This window comes from Bufo gargarizans, chromosome 2 (genome assembly GCF_014858855.1).
Source record: "Bufo gargarizans isolate SCDJY-AF-19 chromosome 2, ASM1485885v1, whole genome shotgun sequence".
In the NCBI taxonomy this organism is placed as follows: Eukaryota; Metazoa; Chordata; class Amphibia; order Anura; family Bufonidae; genus Bufo; species Bufo gargarizans.
Window position 1 is genome coordinate 42,687,681 of NC_058081.1, and position 25,648 is coordinate 42,713,328.

The 25,648-nt window shown below is 47.0% G+C and overlaps 2 protein-coding genes across 8 annotated transcripts in view; one reads left to right on the forward strand and one right to left on the reverse strand.

The window, feature by feature from the left end:
* The window catches only part of DOCK6 (dedicator of cytokinesis 6), an 81,460-nt gene that overhangs the window by 37,048 nt on the left and 18,764 nt on the right, over positions 1 to 25,648 (reverse strand). For 5 of the 6 annotated variants that reach the window (XM_044278841.1, XM_044278840.1, XM_044278838.1 and 2 more), the window contains exons 2-22: positions 23,300 to 23,390; positions 23,044 to 23,219; positions 22,585 to 22,653; positions 22,357 to 22,486; positions 22,031 to 22,243; positions 17,729 to 17,814; positions 17,570 to 17,636; positions 17,183 to 17,332; positions 16,913 to 16,993; positions 16,218 to 16,371; positions 15,275 to 15,399; positions 14,776 to 14,869; positions 13,565 to 13,727; positions 6,552 to 6,669; positions 6,406 to 6,476; positions 5,611 to 5,749; positions 4,796 to 4,897; positions 4,570 to 4,656; positions 3,737 to 3,968; positions 2,536 to 2,700; positions 1,114 to 1,292 (exon numbers count right to left, since the gene is read on the reverse strand). In XM_044278841.1, coding sequence (XP_044134776.1) covers positions 1,114 to 1,292; positions 2,536 to 2,700; positions 3,737 to 3,968; positions 4,570 to 4,656; positions 4,796 to 4,897; positions 5,611 to 5,749; positions 6,406 to 6,476; positions 6,552 to 6,669; positions 13,565 to 13,727; positions 14,776 to 14,869; positions 15,275 to 15,399; positions 16,218 to 16,371; positions 16,913 to 16,993; positions 17,183 to 17,332; positions 17,570 to 17,636; positions 17,729 to 17,814; positions 22,031 to 22,243; positions 22,357 to 22,486; positions 22,585 to 22,653; positions 23,044 to 23,219; positions 23,300 to 23,390 — 2,692 coding nt within the window. The remainder of the gene's footprint in view (positions 1 to 1,113; positions 1,293 to 2,535; positions 2,701 to 3,736; positions 3,969 to 4,569; positions 4,657 to 4,795; positions 4,898 to 5,610; positions 5,750 to 6,405; positions 6,477 to 6,551; positions 6,670 to 13,564; positions 13,728 to 14,775; positions 14,870 to 15,274; positions 15,400 to 16,217; positions 16,372 to 16,912; positions 16,994 to 17,182; positions 17,333 to 17,569; positions 17,637 to 17,728; positions 17,815 to 22,030; positions 22,244 to 22,356; positions 22,487 to 22,584; positions 22,654 to 23,043; positions 23,220 to 23,299; positions 23,391 to 25,648) is intronic. The other variant, XM_044278837.1, reaches the window with a different exon arrangement.
* On the forward strand, positions 1,125 to 11,138 carry LOC122927208 (golgin subfamily A member 6-like protein 22). Of its 2 annotated transcripts, XR_006387770.1 has the most exons (6): positions 1,125 to 1,260; positions 7,772 to 8,152; positions 8,679 to 8,828; positions 9,985 to 10,095; positions 10,223 to 10,838; positions 10,924 to 11,138. XR_006387770.1 is itself a non-coding variant. In XM_044278843.1 (5 exons), exons 2-5 carry the CDS (start codon positions 7,799 to 7,801, stop codon positions 10,244 to 10,246), a joined length of 639 nt encoding a protein of 212 aa, XP_044134778.1. In that variant the 5' UTR covers positions 1,125 to 1,260; positions 7,772 to 7,798; the 3' UTR covers positions 10,247 to 11,138. The 2 variants fall into 2 exon arrangements, 1 of the variants encoding a protein (XP_044134778.1); XM_044278843.1 differs by having other exon boundaries at positions 10,223 to 11,138.

The following is a 25,648-nucleotide window of genomic DNA, read 5'->3' on the forward strand; positions in this document are numbered from 1 at the left end:
GCTTCTAATGTATTTTTTAGGTTCAATTTCTCAGTTTTCAAAACCCTGCTTGCTGTCAGTGAATGGGGACATTCTAATTTACATCCAGAGAATGAAAAGCCTTCCAACCCTTTAGGTTATGTTCACACAATGGAATTTACAGGGATTTCCGTGCACGTCAATGGGGTTTCCACAACTCCATTTGCAGGCATAGGAAAATGTCTGCCAGTAGAAGTTCTCATGCGGATCTGCGACAGAAATCCAAGGGTTTGTCTCCAATTTCTGGCGTAGCAGATACACGTTGGATTTTAGGGTCCATTCACACGTCCGCAATTTTGCGGAACAGGTGCGGACCCATTCATTTTCAATAGGGCCGGAATGTGCTGTACGCATCCGGGGGGGGGGGGGGAAAAAAAAAAAAAAAAAAAAAAAAAAAAAGAAGGAAGAACATGTCCTATTCTTGTCCGCAATTGCGGACCAAAAAAGGCATTTTCTATGAGAGTGCCGGCGATGTGCGGTCCGCAAAATGCGGAACGCACATTGCCGTTGTCCTTGTTTTGCGGATCCGCAAAACACATACGGACGTGTGTATGGACCCTTAATCTGTGGTATGTGGATGATGTATTCACTGCACAGAGGAGAATCTGTACTGGATACAACTGTACCAAACCCTCAGCTGTGAGATGTATTTGGTCTGTATAGAGCTTCTGTCTTTGGATGTAAACAAAAGAGGGTTTTATTCACCGATAGCAAGCAGAGATCTTAAAAATGGTGTAAAAAATGATTATAAGAAGGCAGCACTAGGTAAACCTAGGAAGATGCCAGCTGGGCGAGGTGGGCTCATGATGACCGGGGCACGTTATGCTTGTCACGGTGTCCCCACTCTGAGGGTCACCCCCCCCAGATACTGCTGAAGCCAGCCCTGTACCCCGGGTATTTATGGTCTCTGCTGGCACAGCGGGCGCCTGGAATGCCCACATGACAGAAGCCTAAAGAGAAGAGGGAAGGGGAAGTAATGGAGAGAGGCATTTTTTTTTTAGACAGGAAATCCCCGCGACTTAAGAGGCGCCCCGGCTGCCAAAAATAACCTCGGCCCGGCCCTTATGTCAGCACTACAGATGACGCAATGTGTACCTTGCCTCCCATGATCTTCTGCACTTCCTCATCATCCGTGGAGCCCGGAGTGCTGGTCAGATCGGGGTTACTGTTACTAATACTCCTGCAGCGGGCAAGGTTAAGACTGCTGGGCCGCCCCGTGGCACGAGAGAGCGTGGCAGACTGGTAAGCAGAGGTGGACGAGGCCAGAGAGACTGCTGTGAAAAGAGTAGAGGATGAGGAGATTGGGGAGGAACGGGGGGGGGGGGGGGGGGGGGCAGAAAGCTGGGGCGACAGTCACCCTTGTATTCCCGATTCAATCTGTGAATTTATATGTATATTGGTCTGTCGGAGCCATCTCTGGAAGGGTTAATTTCCTCAGAACAGGACTTCAAAACAAAGGAAAAAAAATACAGAGTACAGGTTCTTAGCCAGCAGGTGGCGCTGTGGGCATCGGCTTCTTCATAGGTCTCCTTTATTTACTGGGTGCCATTGAAAAGGTAACTACTTGCATTTCCTGTATAATAAGAATTCCACTGTGTATTTTCGGCATTGTGTCGTCGCTCTGTTATTCCTCCTGGAAACATATCACCAAAATAACCCAAGTCTAATCGGAGCGGATTATCAGACTGTGCAAGGGGAAGCTATATTAACAAGAAAAGGTAACACCCATGGTCAATTTGCTCATACATTTCCAGGAGGAATTCCAGAGGAACGACAACAGTATGCACTAAAACATTTCATTACAATCAGCTTCATTTGTACAGCGCTGCGGTCAGCTGCCCTGTCTGCTGGGGTCCAAGGTGGTCGGAAATCTGACTCTTGTATTATCGTCATAGACTCCGACTGTTACTCTGTCCATCCCCATGCTTTACACTGCAGCTTCGCTGAACTGTCTGCTGGGCTCTAAGGCAAGTAGTCTGTATTATCAGAGACTCAGATTTCTACTCTGTCCATCCCCATGCTTTACACCGCAGGTTCGCTTGTTCAGATTAGCTGCGGTGTATAAGCACAGGCTCTGTGGGAAGTCGGTGCATGGAAAGCTGAGTTCTATTCCAGAATGATTATAAACTATGAGTAACCAAAATGTAAATGAGAGAAATATCATCACCTGCTGACCGAGGGGAAGCGAGTCTCTGTATGAGAGATCCGGCACGCTACTTAGAAGGGGTTGTGAAAATAGGGATATGCCCGGGTTTAGCTCTGAACCAGAGCTCCAAACCTCCTAGATAGACAGTTTTATTAATAGTAACACACTGGAGTCACCACTAGGGGGAGCTTACTGCTGTGTTACTATAGATGTCAATGTCCAGTGTAACAGTATGTAGTAAGCTCCTGGGCTCCCTCTAGTGGTGGCTGCAGGTAGCCATTATGTCGATGGAGCTCCGACCATTATAAAGAGATGCACTTTAAGAGTAACCTGGTTCTCACAGAGAAAAGCTCTGTCGGACGGACACTTACAGCTGTTCAGCTGGGCTGGCATGTCACTGGGAAGGTGGAAAGCATAGTACAGGTATGACGCCAGTAGTCCATTCCTGCCATGTTGATCCTGGGACCCCTCTAGTGTCCGGTGAATTTGGCTCACCAGCAGAGCCACAACCTCGAAGGCTGCTCGGCCCAAGTTCACTGTGAACAGAAGGAGACATCGCACATTATCAGGACCATCAATGGTGAGGTGAGGGCACCGTAAGACATTTTGCTACAATACAGTAAAGCAAGTGATCATGGAGTGTCCTGCAGTAGGACACCCACCAATCTAATAGTTATCCCCTATCCACAGGACTATAAGATTGTGGGGGTCCTACTGCTGGGCCCCCACGGATCACGAGAATGGGGACCCGGTACCCCGCAGTGTCCCCTAAGATAAACGGATTGCAGGTCGAGCATGGGCACGGCCGCTCCATTCATCTTTATAGGAGTCCCAAGTGCTGTACTCCGCTGTCTCCGGAACGTCCGTAGAGATGAATGGAGCGGCAGAGTGCATGCTCAACCCACTGCTACATTCATTTTGGGGGGCCCAGAGTGGTACGGAGTCCCCGTTCTCATAACTGGTGGGGTTCCCAGCAGTCCCCCACCGATCTAATAGTTATCCCCCCCATCCTGTGGATAGGGGATAACTTGTGACAACAGGAATACCCATTTAAAGGGCATCTGTCAGCAGTTTTGTACCTATGACACTGGCTGACCTGTTACAGGTGCGCTTAGCAGCTGAAAGCATCTGTGCTGGGCCCATCTTCATATGTGCCGCATTGCTGAGAATAATGATGTTTTATTATATGCAAATGAGCCCCTAGGAGCAATGGGGGCGTTACCATTACACCTAGAGGCTCAGCTCTCTGCAACTGCCACGTTCTCTGAACGTTGACTGACAGGGCCAGGCAGAGTAAAACTCATCACACCTGGTCCTGTCAATCAAAGATGGTGCGTCAGTTGCAGAGAGAGCAGAGCCTCTAGGTGTAATGGTAACGCCCTCATTGCTCCTAGAGGCTCATTTGCCTATAGTAAAACATTATTTTACGTAGCAATGCGGCACATATGAACATGGGGCCACCACAGAGGCCTTCAGCTGCCAAGTGCACATGTAACAGCTCAGCCGGTGTCATAGGTACAAACCTGCTGACAGATGCCCTTTACGCAGACACATGGCACAACAGGCACTAACCAATCTGCCCCCCAATGATCGGCGGCCTGACGATCAGCAGTATGAGCTTATCCAAGAGCTGATGACAGAAGCAAACGGCGGGGCCGAGGGCGGCGAGACGCAGGTTTCCCATACTGCTCTTCAGCTCCGACTCCACATTACTTTCTGTAATTATGACATCCTTCAGCCGGAAAGGAAAGCTGTGCTCCTCCAGAACCTGCACCACAGTGAAGAACTTGTCCAAATGGGGGTCCTGGGGGGGTCAGAAAGAGAAGTGTGTCACCCCAACGGCGGTACAGTCCATAACTTTGCCATGCAGTGACAGGAGTGAAGGTTAATAGGCTGTATCCACTGCCTGGTGTCTACTGGATATAATGCGCTGCTTAAAGGAGAACTCCGCTTCCCATAATCTGGTTTATAATGAGATGGCGCAGTCCAGTTACTGTAAATGCTGCCTCCAGCAACTATATTTTGGTTGGAAGGGTTCTGGTAAGGAGCTGGTTCTCCTCAGAATCAGCCATTGATATCTGAGCGGCTGGGGGGGTCCAACACCCCTACAGCGATGCAGTAACCAGCACTTTCCACTACATCATGGTGTAGGACCCCCGGCGATCAGATATTGATGGCCTATCCTGAGCACAGACCATCAATGTTAAAGGACCAGAAAACCCCCTTTAAGTAAAGTTGAAAACAGGATCTAGGGCCTGGCCTGGTTCAGTAAAAAGCCCAGCCCAGTCAGGACACCTGACTTATCTGATCCAATTAGTGGCATTTCTGGAGTACTTGGCTAAAGCAGAGGTGGGATTAGACCGCCCCCGCAGAACCACTGCTCTAGCAGTCCACATATACTCAACCTGTGTGTGCACGGATGATGCCGCCACCAGATCTACCGTGAAGACGGGTTTATGGTTATCCACCCATTTCATCCCTGGGAGCTGGACCTGCAGAAAAGAACAGAAGGTGGAAATCTGTGAGGACCATAGTAGTGCAGGCGTCACCAAATATCACCTCCTTCCCAAAAAAAAAAAAAAAAAAAAAAAAAAAAAAACACACGCCAGATGGTGCCGTCAGTGTACTCACATCAGGGGTCAGGACAGAGTAACTGGGAGGTGGTTTCTCCACAGACACAGGAAGCGAGAAAGAGCCAGTTCTCAGGCGGCCATGTTGCATCAAAGGGATCCACTGTCAATAGAGACCGTGAGTTAAAGGGCTTGTTCTAATCAAAAGAAAACTTATAATACCACGTTCCCTATAAGGGCGAGTCCACATTTTGACATAGGTTTTGCCTTCCTCTGGATCAACTTGCAGGATGACAGGCCGAACTGGATGGACAAGTGTCTTTTTTCGGCCTTATGTACTATGTTACATATAGAATTAATCCATAGAAATATCTTTACAGCCTGTATTACATTCACAGCTGCATTCGGAATTCTGCAGGCCTCAGAGCTGAAATCAGAACTCATTCTGGTGATTTGTATATGAATAACTGACCTCTGTATTATAAGAGCTCAGCTATGGAAAACTACAAGTCCCAGTGTCATTTTACGGGACACTGCAGGGTACAGGGTCCCCCATTCTCGTGATCCGTTGAGGGGCCCAGCAGTAGGACCCCCACAATCTAATAGTCCTGTGGATAGGGGATAACTATTAGATCAGTGGGTGTCCTACTGCAGGACACTCCATGATCACTTGCTTTACTGTACTGTAGCAAAATGTCTTACGGTGCCCTCACCTCACTTTCGTCTTCTGAAAGCGGCAGGTCGCTTGCTGGGACTTCACTCACAATGTGGGATTTCAGCTCTGAAGCCTGCAGAATTGTGAATGCAGCTCTGGAGTGTAACACAGGCTGTAACTTGGCAGTCTTACAGCAGCAGATCACCGCTGTATATCCTTACCGTATAGCCTGCTGGCGTTTCCAGGGAGGTGGTCTGGTTCTGCCGGCAGCTCACATGGTAGAAGGTGAAGAGGAGGTGATGGTTTTCGGTCAGATTTCCAGGAATTTTCATCTTAAATTCCTCATAGAACTCAGGAGATCTGAGAGAGGATGGGGAAGACGGAGACGAGAAGTAAATGAAGCCTGCCGGCAATCTATTGCTCCCTGTTATCAGCCGTATGTGCATCATTTCCAGGCCCGGAGACCCCCCCCCATCTGCTCTATGCTGGCTCCAGGGGGCTACCGATGGCATTAAAGTAGACCTATTACAAAAGGCCCCGTCATGTTAATTAAAATGTAAAAAAAAAAAAAAAAAAAAAATTATAAAAACTTTCCATATCTTACATCTGAGGCTGCACTACTGAGCCTGCACTACTGAGCCTGCACTACTGAGCCTGAGGCTGCACTACCGATATCTGTCAGGAACAACATTGTCACGGAGACCTGAGTGGCTGTGCTCATAAACCCGACACCATTCAGGCCAGGTAGGTTGTAGAGAAAGATGTATTTGGCGATTTGGATCCTCATAAGGGTATAAGTGGTCATGAGAATGATGCAGTAGTGCAGCCTCAGGCCTTAGTCCTGTAACTTTAAACTAAGACGACGGGATTTGCTTAGCTATTTTTGAATCCCTGTGTCATGCTCCGCCCCCGCACGAGGCCTAACTCAGTATCGATTTCCGTATGGTGTGTTCCTTTAAGGAATTTCGGGGGCCCCCCGCCGATCTGTGGCAGACAGTTGCGGGCGTAAAACTCACTTGTTGTGATAGACGACTGCGGTGTAACTCTCACTGTAGAACTCATTACAGCTGGACCTGCCGAATATCACCTGCAAGAGAGAATACGGGACATGAACGTACGTTCCTGCAGCACAATGGCCTGACAGACCCCCCGCTCTCCTCACCGGCAAGGCCTGGTTGGGGTCCTCTCCCGCCATAAACTGAACCTTGACGGCAATGTTCCTGACCGATCCCTGGCGACTGCTGAAGTTGAGACATCTGGGGTAGACGTATAGAAGGTTCCTGTGGAGAGACAGATGGCGGTGTCATACAAAGACGAAGGTTACAAGTTGGGGGGTGTGTCCCTGCAACATCATCCAATCAGTGCTGCCAGTGACAGACTGTGCGGGGACACCCCCCCAACTTGTAACATTGCTAGCAATTCAATCACAACTTCTAGCAGGAATAATAAAGGGAACTGCACATCAGAGCCATAAAAACACATGCCCCTGTATAGTAATTACACGGGGGATGCAGGGAGTTACTAAACCAGGCATGTCCGGAGAGGGGGCGTGTCCTCCTTAAAGGGATTATTAGATATCCTACTGGGAAACCTCTATAATACCCAAGCTGTGGCAGCTTCCTCAAGGGTGGTCACCCCACTTTTCTAGCGATGCCTACCCCCCCCCCCCCCTCATGTATATATAGGTGAATACACAGCGGGTATAGAGCAGAATGGGAAGCATTACTTGAGTCTGGCCATGTTGATCGTCACCCAGCTTTCCCAAAAAGAGACAACGCAGCCGAATGACCCGATATGTGATGCTGAATGAAGGACTTGGCAGGATCCATAATCCCGATAACCCACAGATTTGTTTGATTTCGCTGTGATAAGCGGTGTCAGATACATGCGGCAGCCACTTATCTCTTTTCAATGGCTGCGCCTGCACACAATTAGTCCACTGATCGTCATGCGCGGTGGGCACATCCGTGGCACCATATTGGGAGTCCCGAATCCTCCGCAGTGAAATAGTTACCCCTCTTCTAGTGGGAATAATAGATCTCCTTTGAGTTCCGAATTCGGCCGCAGCATTGATCTGGCACCTGGTGCCCGGAGCTCACTCATGTAACTGGACGTCACGCCTCCTGCACGAAGTGGGCTCACCCGCAGCGGCCAATGAGGAGGCAGCAGACGGTGTCACCTTTGGGTAACCCCATGGGCGAGGTCACCCGTGTTTACCTGGCAATGACAGCAGATAAGTGGGGAGGGTGACTGACCTGATGTAACGGTCTGACCTAGGGCGAGTGAAGCATGGCGTAGATGGAGAGGAGTACTATAGAGAAATGTGCAGAGCGAGCGACGTGGACCTGATCAGCGGTGCCCTCTCGCCCCCTTCTCTTGCAGGTCCTGCTGTAATCTGCAGCCGCTCTTATGCAATCCAGCACCTCCCCAGTCCCTATAACCGGCATGCCTGCTGTATGGTCCTCCTCACTCTGCCAGCCACCCCTTGCCATGCTGCTGGTGCTCCTCATGGTCCTGCTGCCGCTCTCTCGGGGAGAAGAGCAGAAGAAGCCGGCGCTGCAGGAAGACGTCAACGTGCTGGTGTACGGGACCCTGCAGCTGGGGCAGGCGCTGAAGAACACTTACGGTTCTACCGGCGACAAGCTGCAGAGGATTGTGGGTAAACAAGGCAAGCTGGAGAAGAAGATGGAGAGGCTGCAGGCGGAGGTGGAGAGGGCGAGATTGGAGAGGAGAAGGATTGGCGAGGAGGTGGAGAGGCTTCAGGTAAAGTCCTATGGGGGGATATATTTTATAACAGAGATGCTCAACCTGTGGCCCTCCAGCTGTAGTAAAACTACAACTCCCACCATGCCCTGCTGCGGGCTGATAGCTGTAGACCAGGGATCTCAAACTGTGGCCCTCCAGCTGTTGCAAAACTACAACTCCCAGCATGCCCGGACAGCCTACAGGTATCAGCCTACAGCAGGGCATTGTGTGAGTTGTAGTTTTGCAACAGCTGGAGGGCCGCAGGTTGAGCAGGCCTGTTATATAAGATCACTGCCTGTAAAAACTGGTCACCCTAGACCTCCAGGAAGAGTGTCCCATATAGACTGTGCAGATCTGGGTGACAACCTGTCATTACCACTCCCATAAGAGTTGTCAGCTTTCCCAGGCTCCTAACAGCGGAGGTCTTCCTTACGCCAGTCTTGGCAGCCATGTCTCCACAATGTCTTCCTCCTGCCCCAGGGGACACATCATACATCTCTGTTATAATTAGTACAATATCCTGATCTTCTGACCTCCCCGGCAGAGAGAAGAACACGAGAGGAGATCTGTCTCCCACAGAACGGCGGAGGATCTGCGGAGCGCCCAGAAGGCGTATGCAGAGATCCGAAGACGGGTGCACGATCTGGAGAAAAGGGTACAAGCAAAGGAGCAACTCCTCCCCTCCATCCTAAAGGTAATACAGAACTCTAGGGCGGTCCAGTTACCCTCCAGCTGCTGCAAAACTACAACTCTCAGCATCCTGAAAAAGTTGAAGTAGTAACACATTGCAATTAAAAGGAAAAGCTAGCTACTTCCTCAATCACAGATGGTACCTCTCCTGACAGGTATGGTTTAGTAACCATCCCTCCCAAGTAATAAGAATAGAGGATTGTTATGACTCTATGAGGTGCCGTTCCTCTATTATTCCTACTAGAAGTTATGAATGAATTACCAGAAGTTTGCAATGAAGGTCTGATTGGGAGCCACCAGTTGGGGGGGGGGGGGGGTGTCCCTGCACAGCCCGACACTACCCAATCATTGCTGCCAGTATCAGACACACCTCCAACTGGAAACCGCTACTTGGACTTTCATTGCAAACTGCTAGGAATTCAATCATAACTTTTAGCAGGAATAATAGAGGAAAGGCACAACATAGATCAAGTAGAGGTGAAGGGTTCTCTTTAAACTTCTATCATCCCTTGTTTCTCAGCAATAGGGTGTAAGTGCAAGGTTTCCATTCACTGACTAGAAGCAGTGTAAGCACAAGGTTTCCATTCACTGACTAGAATAGGTGTAAGAACAAGGTTTCTATTAATCTACTAGAAACAGCGTACGCAGAAGGTTTCCATTCACTGACGAGAAGCGGTGTAAGCACAAGAATTCCATTCACTGATTAGAAGCGATGCCACTAGGGCTACGTTCACATCTGCACTTAAGAATCCTGCATGCACGACTTGCCTGTAGTCGATGGGCGATCTGGCGGTTCCCAGCATTATCCGACTATGCCGCATACAGTGTTTTCCGCAACACGCTCCTCCTCTGCTGGATTTCACAATGCAGATGTGAAGGTAGGGGAATACACTTTGCATTTCAAATCTTTACCATTTGCAGGAGTTCTGCTTGCTGTCAGTGAATGTCCATCTATAGGGATTACATCCAGAAACCTGTACTGATCCTGCCCACATGATCCAAGGACTCCTTAGATGCACTGTAACAAGCTTTGGGTCAGCAGGCCATGATCAGCACAGGGTTTCCATTCACTGACTGCAAGCGATGGTCTTGAAACTAGTTAGAACAGAACCACCAATCGTTGTGGGGTTACAGGCTCCTCCTATATTGTTTTATCACAGAAGCGCGTAGAACAGCGGGAGCTAATTCTCCAAGTCCTCAGCGAGGAATCGACGCGGCAGAAGAAGCAGATGGCGGCACAGAGGACAAGGCTTCTCACCATCCTGAAGCAAGTACGTGAAGACTAGACCACTAACGTATATGCCCCGCTGGCACTATGTGTGCACTACCTCGTTAAGAAACCTTATCTCAAAATGACCAACCAGTCCCGCTGCCAACCCCATGTCTTCTTCTTCCCAGGCCTCCGCTACTGGCTCCAGCTGACAGTCTACTGAAGAACCCCAAGGGTCATTCTTCTACTGGGGCAGGACCCCCCCCCCTTGAACATGGACTGAGGACAACCTGTTGTGGATCCAATAAGTTTCCCATAAGACAGCTAAAAGACAAGACCACGTCGCTCATGGACATAGATGGCACCATGCCAACCAAGATGCTGGTACGTTCCGAACGTCACATCATGTACATATGAAAAATGGACAACGGTAGTGCCAATGGGGGTTACCACCGAGATCCTAAACAAAACCTCAATCTGCATTAGGGTACCAAACTTTCTGCCAGTGTCACCATTTACTGCAGTTCTATTCTTACACCAGTAAGCTCAGGATGAACAAAGCTTTGGGTCTGAACCTTGTATGTGTAACTGTACGGTTGTATTATTGTGCGCTATATATATATATATATTTTGGAGGGTGCTGGTTCTCCTTGGGGAGATCCAGTGAATGCAGGCAATGCCCTCTGGGAATAATATGCAAATTAGCTCTTCTCCAAAAAAGGAAGAAAATGGCCTCTCTAGTGCCACCTACAGGTGGCTGCCCTGCAAGCAGAGCAGGGGTGAGCAACCAGGTATGCCCTCCAGGTGTGGTGGAACTACGACTCCCAGCATGCACACTTGCTTGGCTGTTCTCAGAACTCCCATAGAAGTGAATGGAGCATGCTGGGAGTTGTAGTTTCACAACAGCTGGAGTGCCGGACGTTGCTGACCCCTGTTGTATAGTCTTGAAACCTGCCTCTGGTTGTCAGCTAAGCCAGAGACATGTTTAGGCGTTGTCGCTCCCCACGCGGCCTCTGTAATAAGCGATAACCGTTGTGTATTATTTATGGAGTATAATATTCTGGGAAGTGTTCTGATAAAAGCATCAATAAAACATTACCTGTGGACTTCGGAGTGATGCGCCGCTCACACACTTTTACAGGAAGATCAGATTTCAGTAAGAACAAGTACAACTACATTTTTGGCAGCAGAAGATCCACTGTGCAAGTGCAGACCCCGCTGAGGGACTAGGCGCTTGCGCAGTAGATCTGATGAGCTAGGAAATCAGTCACAGTTACAATGTACAGGTGACTTGCTACAGGGCTAGACCTCTTAAATCAAACAAAGGAGGATAGTGCTAGCAGTACTCCAAGTGCTACGGCCAGCCCCCTGGTGCTTGAAATAGGTCACTTGCATAAATAGAAGAACATATTCGCAGCATCGGTTCGCCCTACAGAGAAAGATGGACATCATTTTGCTCAGCACGATCAACCCCTACCTGGCAATATTTCTGGTTTAAAAAGGGTTCTCTCGGAATTAAGAAAATGAAAAATACTTTGGGAAAATATTTATAATAAAGTAATATTTAAGTATTATCATTTTCTTAAATATTACTTTATTATAAATATTTTATTTGTAATAATGGCTTGTTTTGTCTGGGGAGCAATCATTAGGAGAAATAAAATGGCCGCCGTCCTATTAGTACACACAAAACCTGTCCTAATCACACAGCAGGACAAGTTACTTCACAACATGGAGGTAAAGAGCCGCCTCGTCCTCCTCTCTGCTCTGCTTCTCAGGGTTTATGATCATGAATACAGATAAGATCTTTAGCTGAATCTCTGTAGGAATGGAGTTCATGAGGAGACATGACGGACAGGACAAACTGTGGTAATGTGGGGCTGTGGTAATGGAGACTCTATACGAGTGCTGCTCATCACCACATCCCCACCTCCTCTCTGTACTTCATGTCTCCTCATGAGCTCCTTTCCTACAGAGATTCGGCTGAAGATTTTATCATCTGCATTCAGGATCATAACCCCTGTCAAGCAGAGCAGAGGAGGATGAGGCAGCTCTTTAGCTCAGTGTTGTGAAGTAACTTGTCCTGCTGTGTGATTAGGACAGGTTTGTGCGTACTGATAGGACAGCGGCCATTTTATTTCTCCTAATGATTGCTCCCCAGACAAAACGAGCAGTTATAACTAATGAAAGGTATTTTATTATAAATATTTTCCCAAATAATATTTAACCTATTTCCCTTTACTAGGGTTGATCATGCAGAGAGACTTATCCCAGCCCCTTCTCTAGGGATACATATTTCTAATGGTGAGGACCCTCAGTCACGTACATAGGTGTGATTAACCAGCTGCAGATAATGGGTGCATGGCCCTGTACTATGATATGTCATAGCGGCATATTAAAGGCTTCGATCGGCGAGGGGCCGAGTGCTGAGACCCCCCCCCCGATCACTAGAAGCCATCACACACAGCAATCTCCCCACACTACAGGATTCGTGTAGGACTTTGTATTGAGCCCATCTTCAGCAGCAAGGAAACAAAGCGCTCACATAGAGCGATCAATGGGGGTCTCAGAACTCCAATGAAAGCCTGCGATATGTTGCAAAATGTTGTATATCGTGAAGATCAGTTATCGTAATGATTAAAAGAAGTCTTCTTCATTTGGCGAATCCCCTCTATGAGGAGCTGGGTGTTCCGACAACTGGAACCGCAGGACATTTAACCCGATAAGAGCTGCCTTCCTACCCTGGTGTATTGCACGACGCCCTCTGAATTCAGCAGGCGACCAGGTCATCCATAGCTAGCCAGGTCCTCCAAAACCAAAGACACTTTTTTACAGGGGCTCTTTGCCTTGGCTTCAAGATGGGGGTCGACAAGATCCACATGACGAGTATGGTTGTCTTGATAGAGAGGGGCGTTGAGATCGCTGTAGGGTGGGATCTAGATCTGATCTAGGCAGTTTAACCCCTTAAATGCTGCGGTCTCTACTGTAGGCATTTAACAATTGGAGAGGGGGGGGGGGGGGGGGAAGGAGGTATCAGCCCCCCACAAATTGATCATCGGATAGTGATGAGTTACCATGTCAGCTACCGCGATGGAAGATGAAGGGAACCTGGTCGTGAAGAGACACACAGGCCTGGTCAGCCTGGCAGTGAAGGGGTTAAACGCTGGGCAAGGTCCCAATTACTAATGAATTATTATGAATCAGTAAATCCAGTCTTAAGAAACGGCGTGAGAGAGCGGCCCGCTCCTTCAGGGGAACGTCTTCTGTAGAGAGGGAGCATTGTGAACAGGCGCAGAGTGACGGAGGTCCAGAGGCTGCAGACAGGGGGCGCTGTGGACACGTTTCATCTTAGTCATGTACATCACAGTCTACAAGCCAGGAAGGAAAACTGTACATAGAGCGGGTGACTGGGGGGCACTACCAGCACTCCAATGCCAGGAGGGCTCCTAAATTGTGTAAAGGCGCCATGGCCCTTCTGAAGGTTAAGTGATGCCCTATTTGCTACCAGCAAGTTAAAGGGAAGCTCTGACCTGTACGATGTGTGAGGGGAATACACGTCCCGCGGAGTGAACTCCAGAATTTCTTTGGTAGGTCGCACACGGGGGTCGGGATACGGCTTGACATGACGCAGTTCAGGAGACAGGCAAAACTGGGGGGTCTCGGGGGACGGGGAGACGTCAATCTTCAGCTGAGCTAAGGACAGGACATGGCTAAATTAATATTTTCTTTATCATGTACATTCCAGAAAAAGAGGACAGTATCACACAGGCTGAGATACAGCAGCTCAGCAGACAGTATCACATGATGGGCTTAGATACACAACTCAGTAGAAAGTGTCACACAAGACAGACTTCGATCTGCTGACACAGACGGAAATCACATGATACAAGCTTAGATACACAGCTCAGCAGATAGCATCACACATTATAGGATTAGATATAATGGCTCTGTAGGATTACACATGACAGGCTTAGATAGCATATTACAGGCTTACATACAGTGGCTTAGCAAGATCACACATTATAAGCTTAGATACAGTGGATCTGCAACATAACAACACATGAAAGGTGGAGATACAGTGGCTCAGCAGGATCACACATGATCAGCTTAGATAAAATCACTCAGCAGGATTACACATGACAGACTTAGATACAGTGGCTCTTCAGGATCGCACATAACAGGCTTACATACAATCACCCAGCAGGATTACATATTACAGGCTTAGCTACAATGGCTCAGCAGGATCACACATGACAGGCTTACATACAATCACTCAGCAGGATTACATATTACAGGCTTAGCTACAATGGCTCAGCAGGATCACACATGACAGGCTTACATACAATCACTCAGCAGGATCACACATGACAGGCTTACATACAATCACTCAGCAGGATTACATATTACAGGCTTAGCTACAATGGCTCAGCAGGATCACACATGACAGGCTTACATACAATCACTCAGCAGGATCATACATTATAAGATTAAAACACAGCAAATGATCTGAAAAATGACAGATGAAATGTATAATGTCCATCCATACCCATAACACCACACATGAAAAGTGTAGATATAGTGGCTCATCAGGATCGCACATGACAGGCTTACATACAATTACCCAGCAGGATTACATATTACAGGCTTACATACAATCACTCAGCAGGATCACACATGACAAGATTAAACACAGAAAATAATCTGAAAAATGACAGATGAAATGTATAATGTCCATCCATACCCGTTACTGGCCGCAGTCTCCGCAGGACGGAGGACGGTCTCTTCATATCAGCCAAGAACTTGTAGAGATCTTCATCACTCAGACGATCTCCTTCCTGTGAGAGATCAACGTGTCACCGCTTATCTCTACTTTGCCCCTGCTCATTCATTCTCCGACCATCGGCATCCTCTTCCTTTAAGCATTATTCCACTGACAGTCAAACTACTGAAATGCCTAATAATTCGGGGGCCTGGTCCCTCATGGCGGCAGAGAAGAGACACATATTCAGTCACCCTCCATCGGTATGTCTACTGGAGTTAGACACTTGCCCAGTTTGCCGCTTTTTTTTAAAGTTCCCATTGACTAACAGAAAGTGACTGTGCCATTAATAGGGGCTGGCACCTGTGTTCTTAAGATCACATTTTTATGGCATTTCTAGTGGTCCCTGTGCCCACATAACGTACGGCATCTGCTCCACCTGCGCTTATGGCAGGCACTTCCCTGGTCGTATGTTTCTCACCTGCTTAAAGAAATTTGTGACAGTGAGCGTTGCAGGTCTGAAAGAGTTAAATCCGCAGACTTCATCCCCGACACTGAGCCTCTCGAAAGCCTTCTTCTTTCTTTCATTCCACGTGCTCTTCTTTTCTGTGAAGGGGAGAAGAATAAAGTCGACATGGAGGTCACAGGAAACATCTGCTAATGGAAGAGGTACGGCTGCGAAAACGGGACAATTGGGAGGACGCGTCAACAGTAGTGCCCGGCGGACCATCGATTGTGACCTTAATTTTCCAGTCTGCCTTGAGCAATGTTGCATCTGCCATTTACTGCAATCTCCTTCCATCCTAGAGCTCTCAATATACACATATGACGTTCTGGCCCTTTAAATAAACCTAACCCCAGTGCGGGTCTCTTATTTAAAGGGATTTTCCAGGAGTTCAATAATACTGGCCCATAATCAACATCTGATCACTGGGGGTCTGACATCTGGCACCTCCATTGGTCAGTGGTTTGCAGTGCGGTCGCCTAGTCCTCAGAGCTTACCAGGCGCAGCGCCACACAATGTATAGTGGTTGTGCTTGGTATCGCAGCTCGGCCTCATTCACTTGAATGGGACTGAGCAACACACAGGCCATGTGACCAACGAACATGACGTGTCTGGCCAAGGAAGAGGCCGCAGAGCTCACAGGAGAGCCGGGGGTCGGACCCGTGCTGATCAGATATGGATAACCTATTTTGAGGATGGGCCATCAATACTGAACTCCTGGAAACCAATTTAAAATTAGTTTTAATACAGAAAATCAGAAATCCTCTTTCAAACATCACCCCTTGACCCTCTGCATTGTAGGGAACGCCTACGCAGGGAGCGGCAGCGATTAAGCCCGCCAGTGGGGTCTCAATGGTCAGATCCACCCCCCCCCCCCCCCCCCAACAAGGTTACATAACACGTTTGGAGAGGTTGTTACCGCTCTCGGAGTCAGAGTCCCGCTCCGATGTCCCCATGCTGTTGATAATGTTCATCAGATGGATAGCCGTCCATGCAAAGGGCATGCGGTACCGGCTCAGACGAGAACAGAACTGGTCGGCCTGGACCCTCAGCTTGTCCACCTTCTCCTTGTTCTGGTGGTCAAAAGGAAAGAGGGAAAATTATTACTGCGATGGGACTCCAGGATCCACAGGCAATAGGATCCTGAGGTGTACCGATCAGCCGGGCAAGCTCTCCCAAAAACATTTGAGGACTTCAAAATGTCGGAACTTAGATGGTGAGCGAGCAAAATGCTAGACCCCAAAGCTGACAAAGGCTTGCGGTTGCTGCCACGTGACAGCTTCCTCAGCAAAGTAATCCCCCCCCCCAAAAAAAAACTAAGTCCTCCAGTATTTAGGAACTGTACAATGGCAGTGGCCATGTATGCAGGTGTACATCTGATACAGGTAAGCTGAATTGCAGCAGCTGCTTGACACTGAGTGCTGCCAAAGCAAATATGGTTGTAAGAGATGTAATACTTCACATCAGGGGGCGCCATTCTGGGGCCCTGTGCATAAGGATGGCATTGGCGATTCAGCAGTATGAAGAGAGGGGGGGCGACTATGAGTTAAGGTCCCCATGGACATGAGAAGGGTCCTGCTAAGATTCAAAGCTTCCTTTGATATGGTCACTCACCTTGATGCCGTCGCTCTCTTTTAGGACCATGTAAGGTTCACAGCATTCCCCTATGTCCCCTTGTTGTAGGACCTTCTCCAGCTGGAAGAAAGTATGCACAGGCATGACACAGATGAAGACAACTCAACATATACACTGTGACCAGCATGGAAATGGACACCCTCGGTACATAGACACTGACACGACTGGAGGCATCAAACACAAAAACAGTGGGTGCCACATAAATACCATACCCCACAGCCACAACCACCACTCAATAATAAAAGGCACCTTGATGACGAGATAAATGTCAGGAGATGGGTATGTTATGGAGAAGATGGCAGATCTCGCAAGGGTGGAGGGCGCTTGGTGGCCACCTTGTGTCCGTAGCATATTTTTCATGGTGTCTGAATTCAGGTCAAAATGGAAACTTTCTGATATCTGAGGAGACAGCAGAAAAAGATATAAAACAACAAGGGCACCATCAGAAAACAGTACCTAAACGACTATCCTCCATGAAATAGATGCAATAAATCCAGAACATTTAAATACAGAAAGCAGCTGTAGCGTCAACCACAGGGAGGCGCACTTTTACACCTACGTAATAAAGTATACTAGCCCACCAGCAGAACGTCCAATTTTCTGATGTGATAGGTGCCCCCTTCCGGTTCAGCCTACCTTTTTCTTCTCTTTAGCATCGTATAAAGCCATGACACAAAATATCGGTTCAATCTCAATCTCAAACCTAAAAGAGAAGGAAGGATAACCATGTAATAAATCACCAAAGGCACAGACATCAAAGGAAAACCCTGAGGGGCACCAAAAGACCAAACTCACTTCAGTGATATACACTTCACCAGGATCCGCTGTCCAAAGTGCTCTTTAGGCACCTCCGGAATAGTGGAACGTTCAACAGCTTCATCCTAGAGAGGAATACACAAATAACAATATAATAACAGTATAAACTGTGACAATCAGTAATAAGAGGATCAGGAGCCGGGTTACTGTAATAAGATGTTACAGGGGTAATAAGAGGATCAGGAGCCGGGTTACTGTAATAAGATGTTACAGGGGTAATAAGAAGATCAGGAGCCGGGTTACTGTAATAAGATGTTACAGGGTAATAAGAGGATCAGGAGCCGGGTTACTGTAATAAGATGTTACAGGGTAATAAGAGGATCAGGAGCCGGGTTACTGTAATAAGATGTTACAGGGTAATAAGAGGATCAGGAGCCGGGTTACTGTAATAAGATGTTACAGGGGTAATAAGAGGATCAGGAGCCGGGTTACTGTAATAAGATGTTACAGGGGTAATAAGAGGATCAGGAGCCGGGTTACTGTAATAAGATGTTACAGGGGTAATAAGAGGATCAGGAGCCGGGTTACTGTAATAAGATGTTACAGGGGTAATAAGAGGATCAGGAGCCGGGTTACTGTAATAAGATGTTACAGGGTAATAAGAGGATCAGGAGCCGGGTTACTGTAATAAGATGTTACAGGGTAATAAGAGGATCAGGAGCCGGGTTACTGTAATAAGATGTTACAGGGTAATAAGAGGATCAGGAGCCGGGTTACTGTAATAAGATGTTACAGGGTAATAAGAGGATCAGGAGCCGGGTTACTGTAATAAGATGTTACAGGGGTAATAAGAGGATCAGGAGCCGGGTTACTGTAATAAGATGTTACAGGGTAATAAGAGGATCAGGAGCCGGGTTACTGTAATAAGATGTTACAGGGGTAATAAGAGGATCAGGAGCCGGGTTACTGTAATAAGATGTTACAGGGTAATAAGAGGATCAGGAGCCGGGTTACTGTAATAAGATGTTACAGGGGTAATAAGAGGATCAGGAGCCGGGTTACTGTAATAAGATGTTACAGGGTAATAAGAGGATCAGGAGCCGGGTTACTGTAATAAGATGTTACAGGGTAATAAGAGGATCAGGAGCCGGGTTACTGTAATAAGATGTTACAGGGGTAATAAGAGGATCAGGAGCCGGGTTACTGTAATAAGATGTTACAGGGTAATAAGAGGATCAGGAGCCGGGTTACTGTAATAAGATGTTACAGGGGTAATAAGAGGATCAGGAGCCGGGTTACTGTAATAAGATGTACAGGGTAATAAGAGGATCAGGAGCCGGGTTACTGTAATAAGATGTTACAGGGTAATAAGAGGATCAGGAGCCGGGTTACTGTAATAAGATGTTACAGGGGTAATAAGAGGATCAGGAGCCGGGTTACTGTAATAAGATGTTACAGGGTAATAAGAGGATCAGGAGCCGGGTTACTGTAATAAGATGTTACAGGGTAATAAGAGGATCAGGAGCCGGGTTACTGTAATAAGATGTTACAGGGTAATAAGAGGATCAGGAGCCGGGTTACTGTAATAAGATGTTACAGGGTAATAAGAGGATCAGGAGCCGGGTTACTGTAATAAGATGTTACAGGGGTAATAAGAGGATCAGGAGCCGGGTTACTGTAATAAGATGTTACAGGGGTAATAAGAGGATCAGGAGCCGGGTTACTGTAATAAGATGTTACAGGGTAATAAGAGGATCAGGAGCCGGGTTACTGTAATAAGATGTTACAGGGTAATAAGAGGATCAGGAGCCGGGTTACTGTAATAAGATGTTACAGGGTAATAAGAGGATCAGGAGCCGGGTTACTGTAATAAGATGTTACAGGGGTAATAAGAGGATCAGGAGCCGGGTTACTGTAATAAGATGTTACAGGGTAATAAGAGGATCAGGAGCCGGGTTACTGTAATAAGATGTTACAGGGTAATAAGAGGATCAGGAGCCGGGTTACTGTAATAAGATGTTACAGGGTAATAAGAGGATCAGGAGCCGGGTTACTGTAATAAGATGTTACAGGGGTAATAAGAGGATCAGGAGCCGGGTTACTGTAATAAGATGTTACAGGGTAATAAGAGGATCAGGAGCCGGGTTACTGTAATAAGATGTTACAGGGTAATAAGAGGATCAGGAGCCGGGTTACTGTAATAAGATGTTACAGGGGTAATAAGAGGATCAGGAGCCGGGTTACTGTAATAAGATGTTACAGGGGTAATAAGAGGATCAGGAGCCGGGTTACTGTAATAAGATGTTACAGGGTAATAAGAGGATCAGGAGCCGGGTTACTGTAATAAGATGTTACAGGGGTAATAAGAGGATCAGGAGCCGGGTTACTGTAATAAGATGTTACAGGGGTAATAAGAGGATCAGGAGCCGGGTTACTGTAATAAGATGTTACAGGGGTAATAAGAGGATCAGGAGCCGGGTTACTGTAATAAGATGTTACAGGGTAATAAGAGGATCAGGAGCCGGGTTACTGTAATAAGATGTTACAGGGTAATAAGAGGATCAGGAGCCGGGTTACTGTAATAAGATGTTACAGGGTAATAAGAGGATCAGGAGCCGGGTTACTGTAATAAGATGTTACAGGGTAATAAGAGGATCAGGAGCCGGGTTACTGTAATAAGATGTTACAGGGGTAATAAGAGGATCAGGAGCCAGGTTACTGTAATAAGATGTTACAGGGGTAATAAGAGGATCAGGAGCCGGGTTAATGTAATAAGAGGATCAGGAGCCGGGTTAATGTAATAAGATGTTACAGGGTAATAAGAGGATCAGGAACCAGGTTACTGTAATAAGATGTTACAGGGGTAATAAGAGGATCAGGAGCCGGGTTACTGTAATAAGAGGCTCAGGAGCCGGGTTACTGTAATAAGATGTTACAGGGTAATAAGAGGATCAGGAGCCGGGTTACTGTAATAAGATGTTACAGGGGTAATAAGAGGATCAGGAGCCGGGTTACTGTAATAAGATGTTACAGGGGTAATAAGAGGATCAGGAGCCGGGTTACTGTAATAAGATGTTACAGGGTAATAAGAGGATCAGGAGCCGGGTTACTGTAATAAGATGTTACAGGGGTAATAAGAGGATCAGGAGCCGGGTTACTGTAATATGATGTTACAGGGTAATAAGAGGATCAGGAGCCGGGTTACTGTAATAAGATGTTACAGGGTAATAAGAGGATCAGGAGTCGGGATACTGTAATAAGATGTTACCGGGTAATAAGAGGATCAGGAGCCAGGTTACTGTAATAAGATGTTACAGGGGTAATAAGAGGATCAGGAGCCGGGTTAATGTAATAAGAGGATCAGGAGCCGGGTTACTGTAATAAGATGTTACAGGGTAATAAGAGGATCAGGAGCCAGGTTACTGTAATAAGATGTTACAGGGGTAATAAGAGGATCAGGAGCCAGGTTACTGTAATAAGATGTTACAGGGGTAATAAGAGGATCAGGAGCCGGGTTAATGTAATAAGAGGATCAGGAGCCGGGTTAATGTAATAAGATGTTACAGGGTAATAAGAGGATCAGGAGCCGGGTTACTGTAATAAGATGTTACAGGAGTAATAAGAGAATCAGGAGCCGGGTTACTGTAATAAGATGTTACAGGGTAATAAGAGAATCAGGAGCCGGGTTACTGTAATAAGATGTTACTGGGGTAATAAGAGGATCAGGAGCCGGGTTACTGTAATAAGATGTTACAGGGTAATAAGAGGATCAGGAGCCGGGTTACTGTAATAAGATGTTACTGGGGTAATAAGAGGATCAGGAGCCGGGTTACTGTAATAAGATGTTACAGGGTAATAAGAGGGTCAGGAGCCGGGTTACTGTAATAAGATGTTACAGGGTAATAAGAGGATCAGGAGCCGGGTTACTGTAATAAGATGTTACTGGGGTAATAAGAGGATCAGGAGCCGGGTTACTGTAATAAGATGTTACAGGGGTAATAAGAGTATCAGGAGCCGGGTTACTGTAATAAGATGTTACAGGGTAATAAGAGGGTCAGGAGCCGGGTTACTGTAATAAGATGTTACAGGGTAATAAGAGGATCAGGAGCCGGGTTACTGTAATAAGATGTTACTGGGGTAATAAGAGGATCAGGAGCCGGGTTACTGTAATAAGATGTTACAGGGGTAATAAGAGGATCAGGAGCCGGGTTACTGTAATAAGATGTTACAGGGGTAATAAGAGGATCAGGAGCCGGGTTACTGTAATAAGATGTTACAGGGTAGTAAGAGTATCAGAAGCCGGGTTACTGTAATAAGACAGGGTATTAATACATAATATACCTCATCAGGGGCAGGGTATAAAGCCAGGAGGTGGTGGTGTCTGTTCTCTCTCCTCTGCTCCTCATTGATCCGGTCTATCTCCTCAGGAGCGGTTCTGTCCAGCAGGTTTGACAGTAAGGGATCAGGTGCCGAGTTCTTCAAATCAAATATACTAGAGGCCCAGCTGCCCCGCGGTGTTCCGTCCAGGGAAGCAGAAGCCCTTTTTCTGTCCTCCTATAGAAAGGAAGAGATGAGATGTACATTAGTAACGCGCACTTAGCATAACCCCAGTCGTATCGCTCCCATCATCCTTTGCACAGGAGCACCACATTACGATAGGCAGATACCTGCTCCTCTGCAGAGCATCTCTCTTCCACAGCCTCATCCAGCTCATAGATCTGCCGGGTCAGGTTCGTCTGCCGCTGTCTCTGCCGCTCAGCGGTGATCGGGGTGTACGCGGTGCTCAGTTTCTGTGTTCTGAATGGTGGATAAGACATCTTCACCATCTGAGTCCCTAATACATTAGAGTGCAAGCTCTTTCTGCCAAATATTTTACCTGCTTCCCCCTTTCTTACCTTCTTTGCACTATCACCCAGTCGTGTGTATACACCTTTAAGGCATCTCTGACTCGGGCGTCCAGCTTTCTGCAAAAAGAGAAAAACAAACAAAAAAAAAAACGGAGAGGAAATAAAATTTACTGAACTGGAAATGTGAACATCTCAAAACCAAAAGGCTAATAAGCGGAAGCTGAGATATCAAGCGCTGTTTGATGATGTCCTCCCATTGGGGAGCTGCTGATTGATGATTTTCTATTGGCTCTTTTGTAAGGAGAAGGACACAAGGCCAGCCACAGCAGATCAAACAGCTCCCCGTATCTCAGCTTCCTAGAATGAAGGGCTCCGTCAGTGTACATCACTGATGGGAATGGGAAAGTTATACATGCGTACTAGGAAGGGGCACTGGCCGGCCCAGTATACCCTGGTATCTGCCAATTTAGCAGCCTGGTTTAACCCCCTCCTTTCCAGAGGTCTCACCCTTCTTCCGGAGCTGCAGCTTCCATAGTGCGGCATTCTCTTGGCTCATACAAGATTTCAATGTCGTCGGGAGGAAAATCATACAGATCCCTCAGGGCCTCGCATTCTGAATCTGGGGGGTGGCTCGCCAAATACATCTCGAAATCCAGGGGCTCTACCACATCCGAGAGCGGGACCTGTAACAGAGGTACAAAGATGGAGGGGAGACGGAGAAGATCCAAGAAGAAATAATAATTGCTGAGAACGACAGACTCACCGCCTGCGCCCCGCCTGCACGCTTCTTGGAGAGCTGCGGAGACCCTCCATACTCTCTGGAGACCTGTTTCCGAACCTCAGATGCCACAGTCCTGTAATAGAAAACCGACAACCGTTAACGTCATCATGTACAACAAGGACAGGATTACAGGAGGGCTCTCTGTGTAGGTTCAGACAAAGGAGCAGGACGAAATGTGGCCCTGGGGCCCTGCCTCCAAACTACGAGCCCTGTGCTACTCGTCCTTTCATTGCATGTAATATGTGTAATGCTGTATTACATAAGTATATGGTTTTCAACACAGACCAGGTTATACCAGCAATGCCAATTATATACAGGAGATGCCCAGGTTATACCAGCATGCTCCATATCACTATATACAAGAAGATGTATAATGTATACCAGCTGTACATGTATAATTATATACAGGAGATGCCCAGGTTATACCAGCATGGTCCATATCACTGTATACAAGAAGATGTATAATGTATACCAGCTGTACATGTATAATTATATACAGGAGATGCCCAGGTTATACCAGCATGCTCCATATCACTATATACAAGAAGATGTATAATGTATACCAGCTGTACATGTATAATTATATACAGGAGATGCCCAGGTTATACCAGCATGGTCCATATTACTATATACAAGAAGATGTATAACTTATACCAGCTGTACATATATAATTATATACAGGAGATGCCCAGGTTATACCAGCATGCTCCATATCACTATATACAAAGAGATGTATAACATATACCAGCTGTACATATATAATTATATACAGGAGATGCCCAGGTTATACCAGCATGCTCCATATCACTATATACAAGAAGATGTATAACTTATACCAGCTGTACATATATAATTATATACAGGAGATGCCCAGGTTATACCAGCATGCTCCATATCACTATATACAAAGAGATGTATAACATATACCAGCTGTACATATATAATTATATACAGGAGATACCCAGGTTATACCAGCATGCTCCATATCACTATATACAAGAAGATGTATGACTTATACCAGCTGTACATATATAATTATATACAGGAGATACCCAGGTTATACCAGCATGCTCCATATCACTATATACAGGTCCTTCTCAAAAAATTAGCATATTGTGATAAAGTTCATTATTTTCTGTAATGTACTGATAAACATTAGACTTTCATATATTTTAGATTCATTACACACAACTGAAGTAGTTCAAGCCTTTTATTGTTTGAATATTGATGATTTTGGCATACAGCTCAAAAAATTAGCATATTTCATCCGACCAATAAAAGAAAAGTGTTTTTAATACAAAAAAAGTCAACCTTCAAATAATTATGTTCAGTTCTGCACTCAATACTTGGTCGGGATTCCTTTTGCAGAAATGGCTGCTTCAATGCGGCGTGGCATGGAGGTAATCAGCCTGTGGCACTGCTGAGGTGTTATGGAGGCCCAGGAGGCTTCGATGCGGCGTGGCATGACTGCGGCACTGCTGAGGTGTTATGGAGGCCCAGGAGGCTTCAATGCGGCGTGGCATGGAGGCAATCAGCCTGTGGCACTGCTGAGGTGTTATGGAGGCCCAGGAGGCTTCCATAGCGGCCTTAAGCTCATCCAGAGTGTTGGGTCTTGCGTCTCTCAACTTTCTCTTCCCAATATCCCACAGATTCTCTATGGGGTTCAGGTCAGGAGAGTTGGCAGGCCAATTGAGCACAGTAATACCATGGTCAGTAAACCATTTGCCAGTGGTTTTGGCACTGTGAGCAGGTGCCAGGTCGTGCTGAAAAATGACATCTTCATCTCCATAAAGCTTTTCAGCAGATGGAAGCATGAAGTGCTCCAAAATCTCCTGATAGCTAGCTGCATTGACCCTGCCCTTGATAAAACACAGTGGACCAACACCAGCAGCTGACATGGCACCCCAGACCATCACTGACTGTGGGTACTTGACACTGGACTTCAGGCATTTTGGCATTTCCCTCTCCCCAGTCTTCCTCCAGACTCTGGCACCTTGATTTCCGAATGACATGCAACAGTCCAGTGCTGCTTCTCTGTAGCCCAGGTCAGGCGCTTCTGCCGCTGTTTCTGGGGAATGCGGCACCTGTAGCCCATTTCCTGCACACGCCTGTACACGGTGGCTCTGGATGTTTCTACTCCAGACTCAGTCCACTGCTTCCGCAGGTCCCCCAAGGTCTGGAATCGGTCCTTCTCCACAATCTTCCTCAGGGTCCGGTCACCTCTTCTCGTTGTGCAGCGTTTTCTGCCACACTTTTTCCTTCCCACAGACTTCCCACTGAGGTGCCTTGATACAGCACTCTGGGAACAGCCTATTCGTTCAGAAATTTCTT

What these genes read in the sequence shown, in the direction of transcription:
- LOC122927208 (XM_044278843.1), top strand. Translation starts at nt 7,799, where the DNA reads ATGCAATCCAGCACCTCCCCAGTCCCTATAACCGGCATGCCTGCTGTA. An exon ending in AGGAGGTGGAGAGGCTTCAG is followed by an intron (nt 8,153 to 8,678) that starts GTAAAGTCCTAT and finishes CCTCCCCGGCAG; the next exon opens with AGAGAAGAACACGAGAGGAG. An exon ending in TCCTCCCCTCCATCCTAAAG is followed by an intron (nt 8,829 to 9,984) that starts GTAATACAGAAC and finishes GTTTTATCACAG; the next exon opens with AAGCGCGTAGAACAGCGGGA.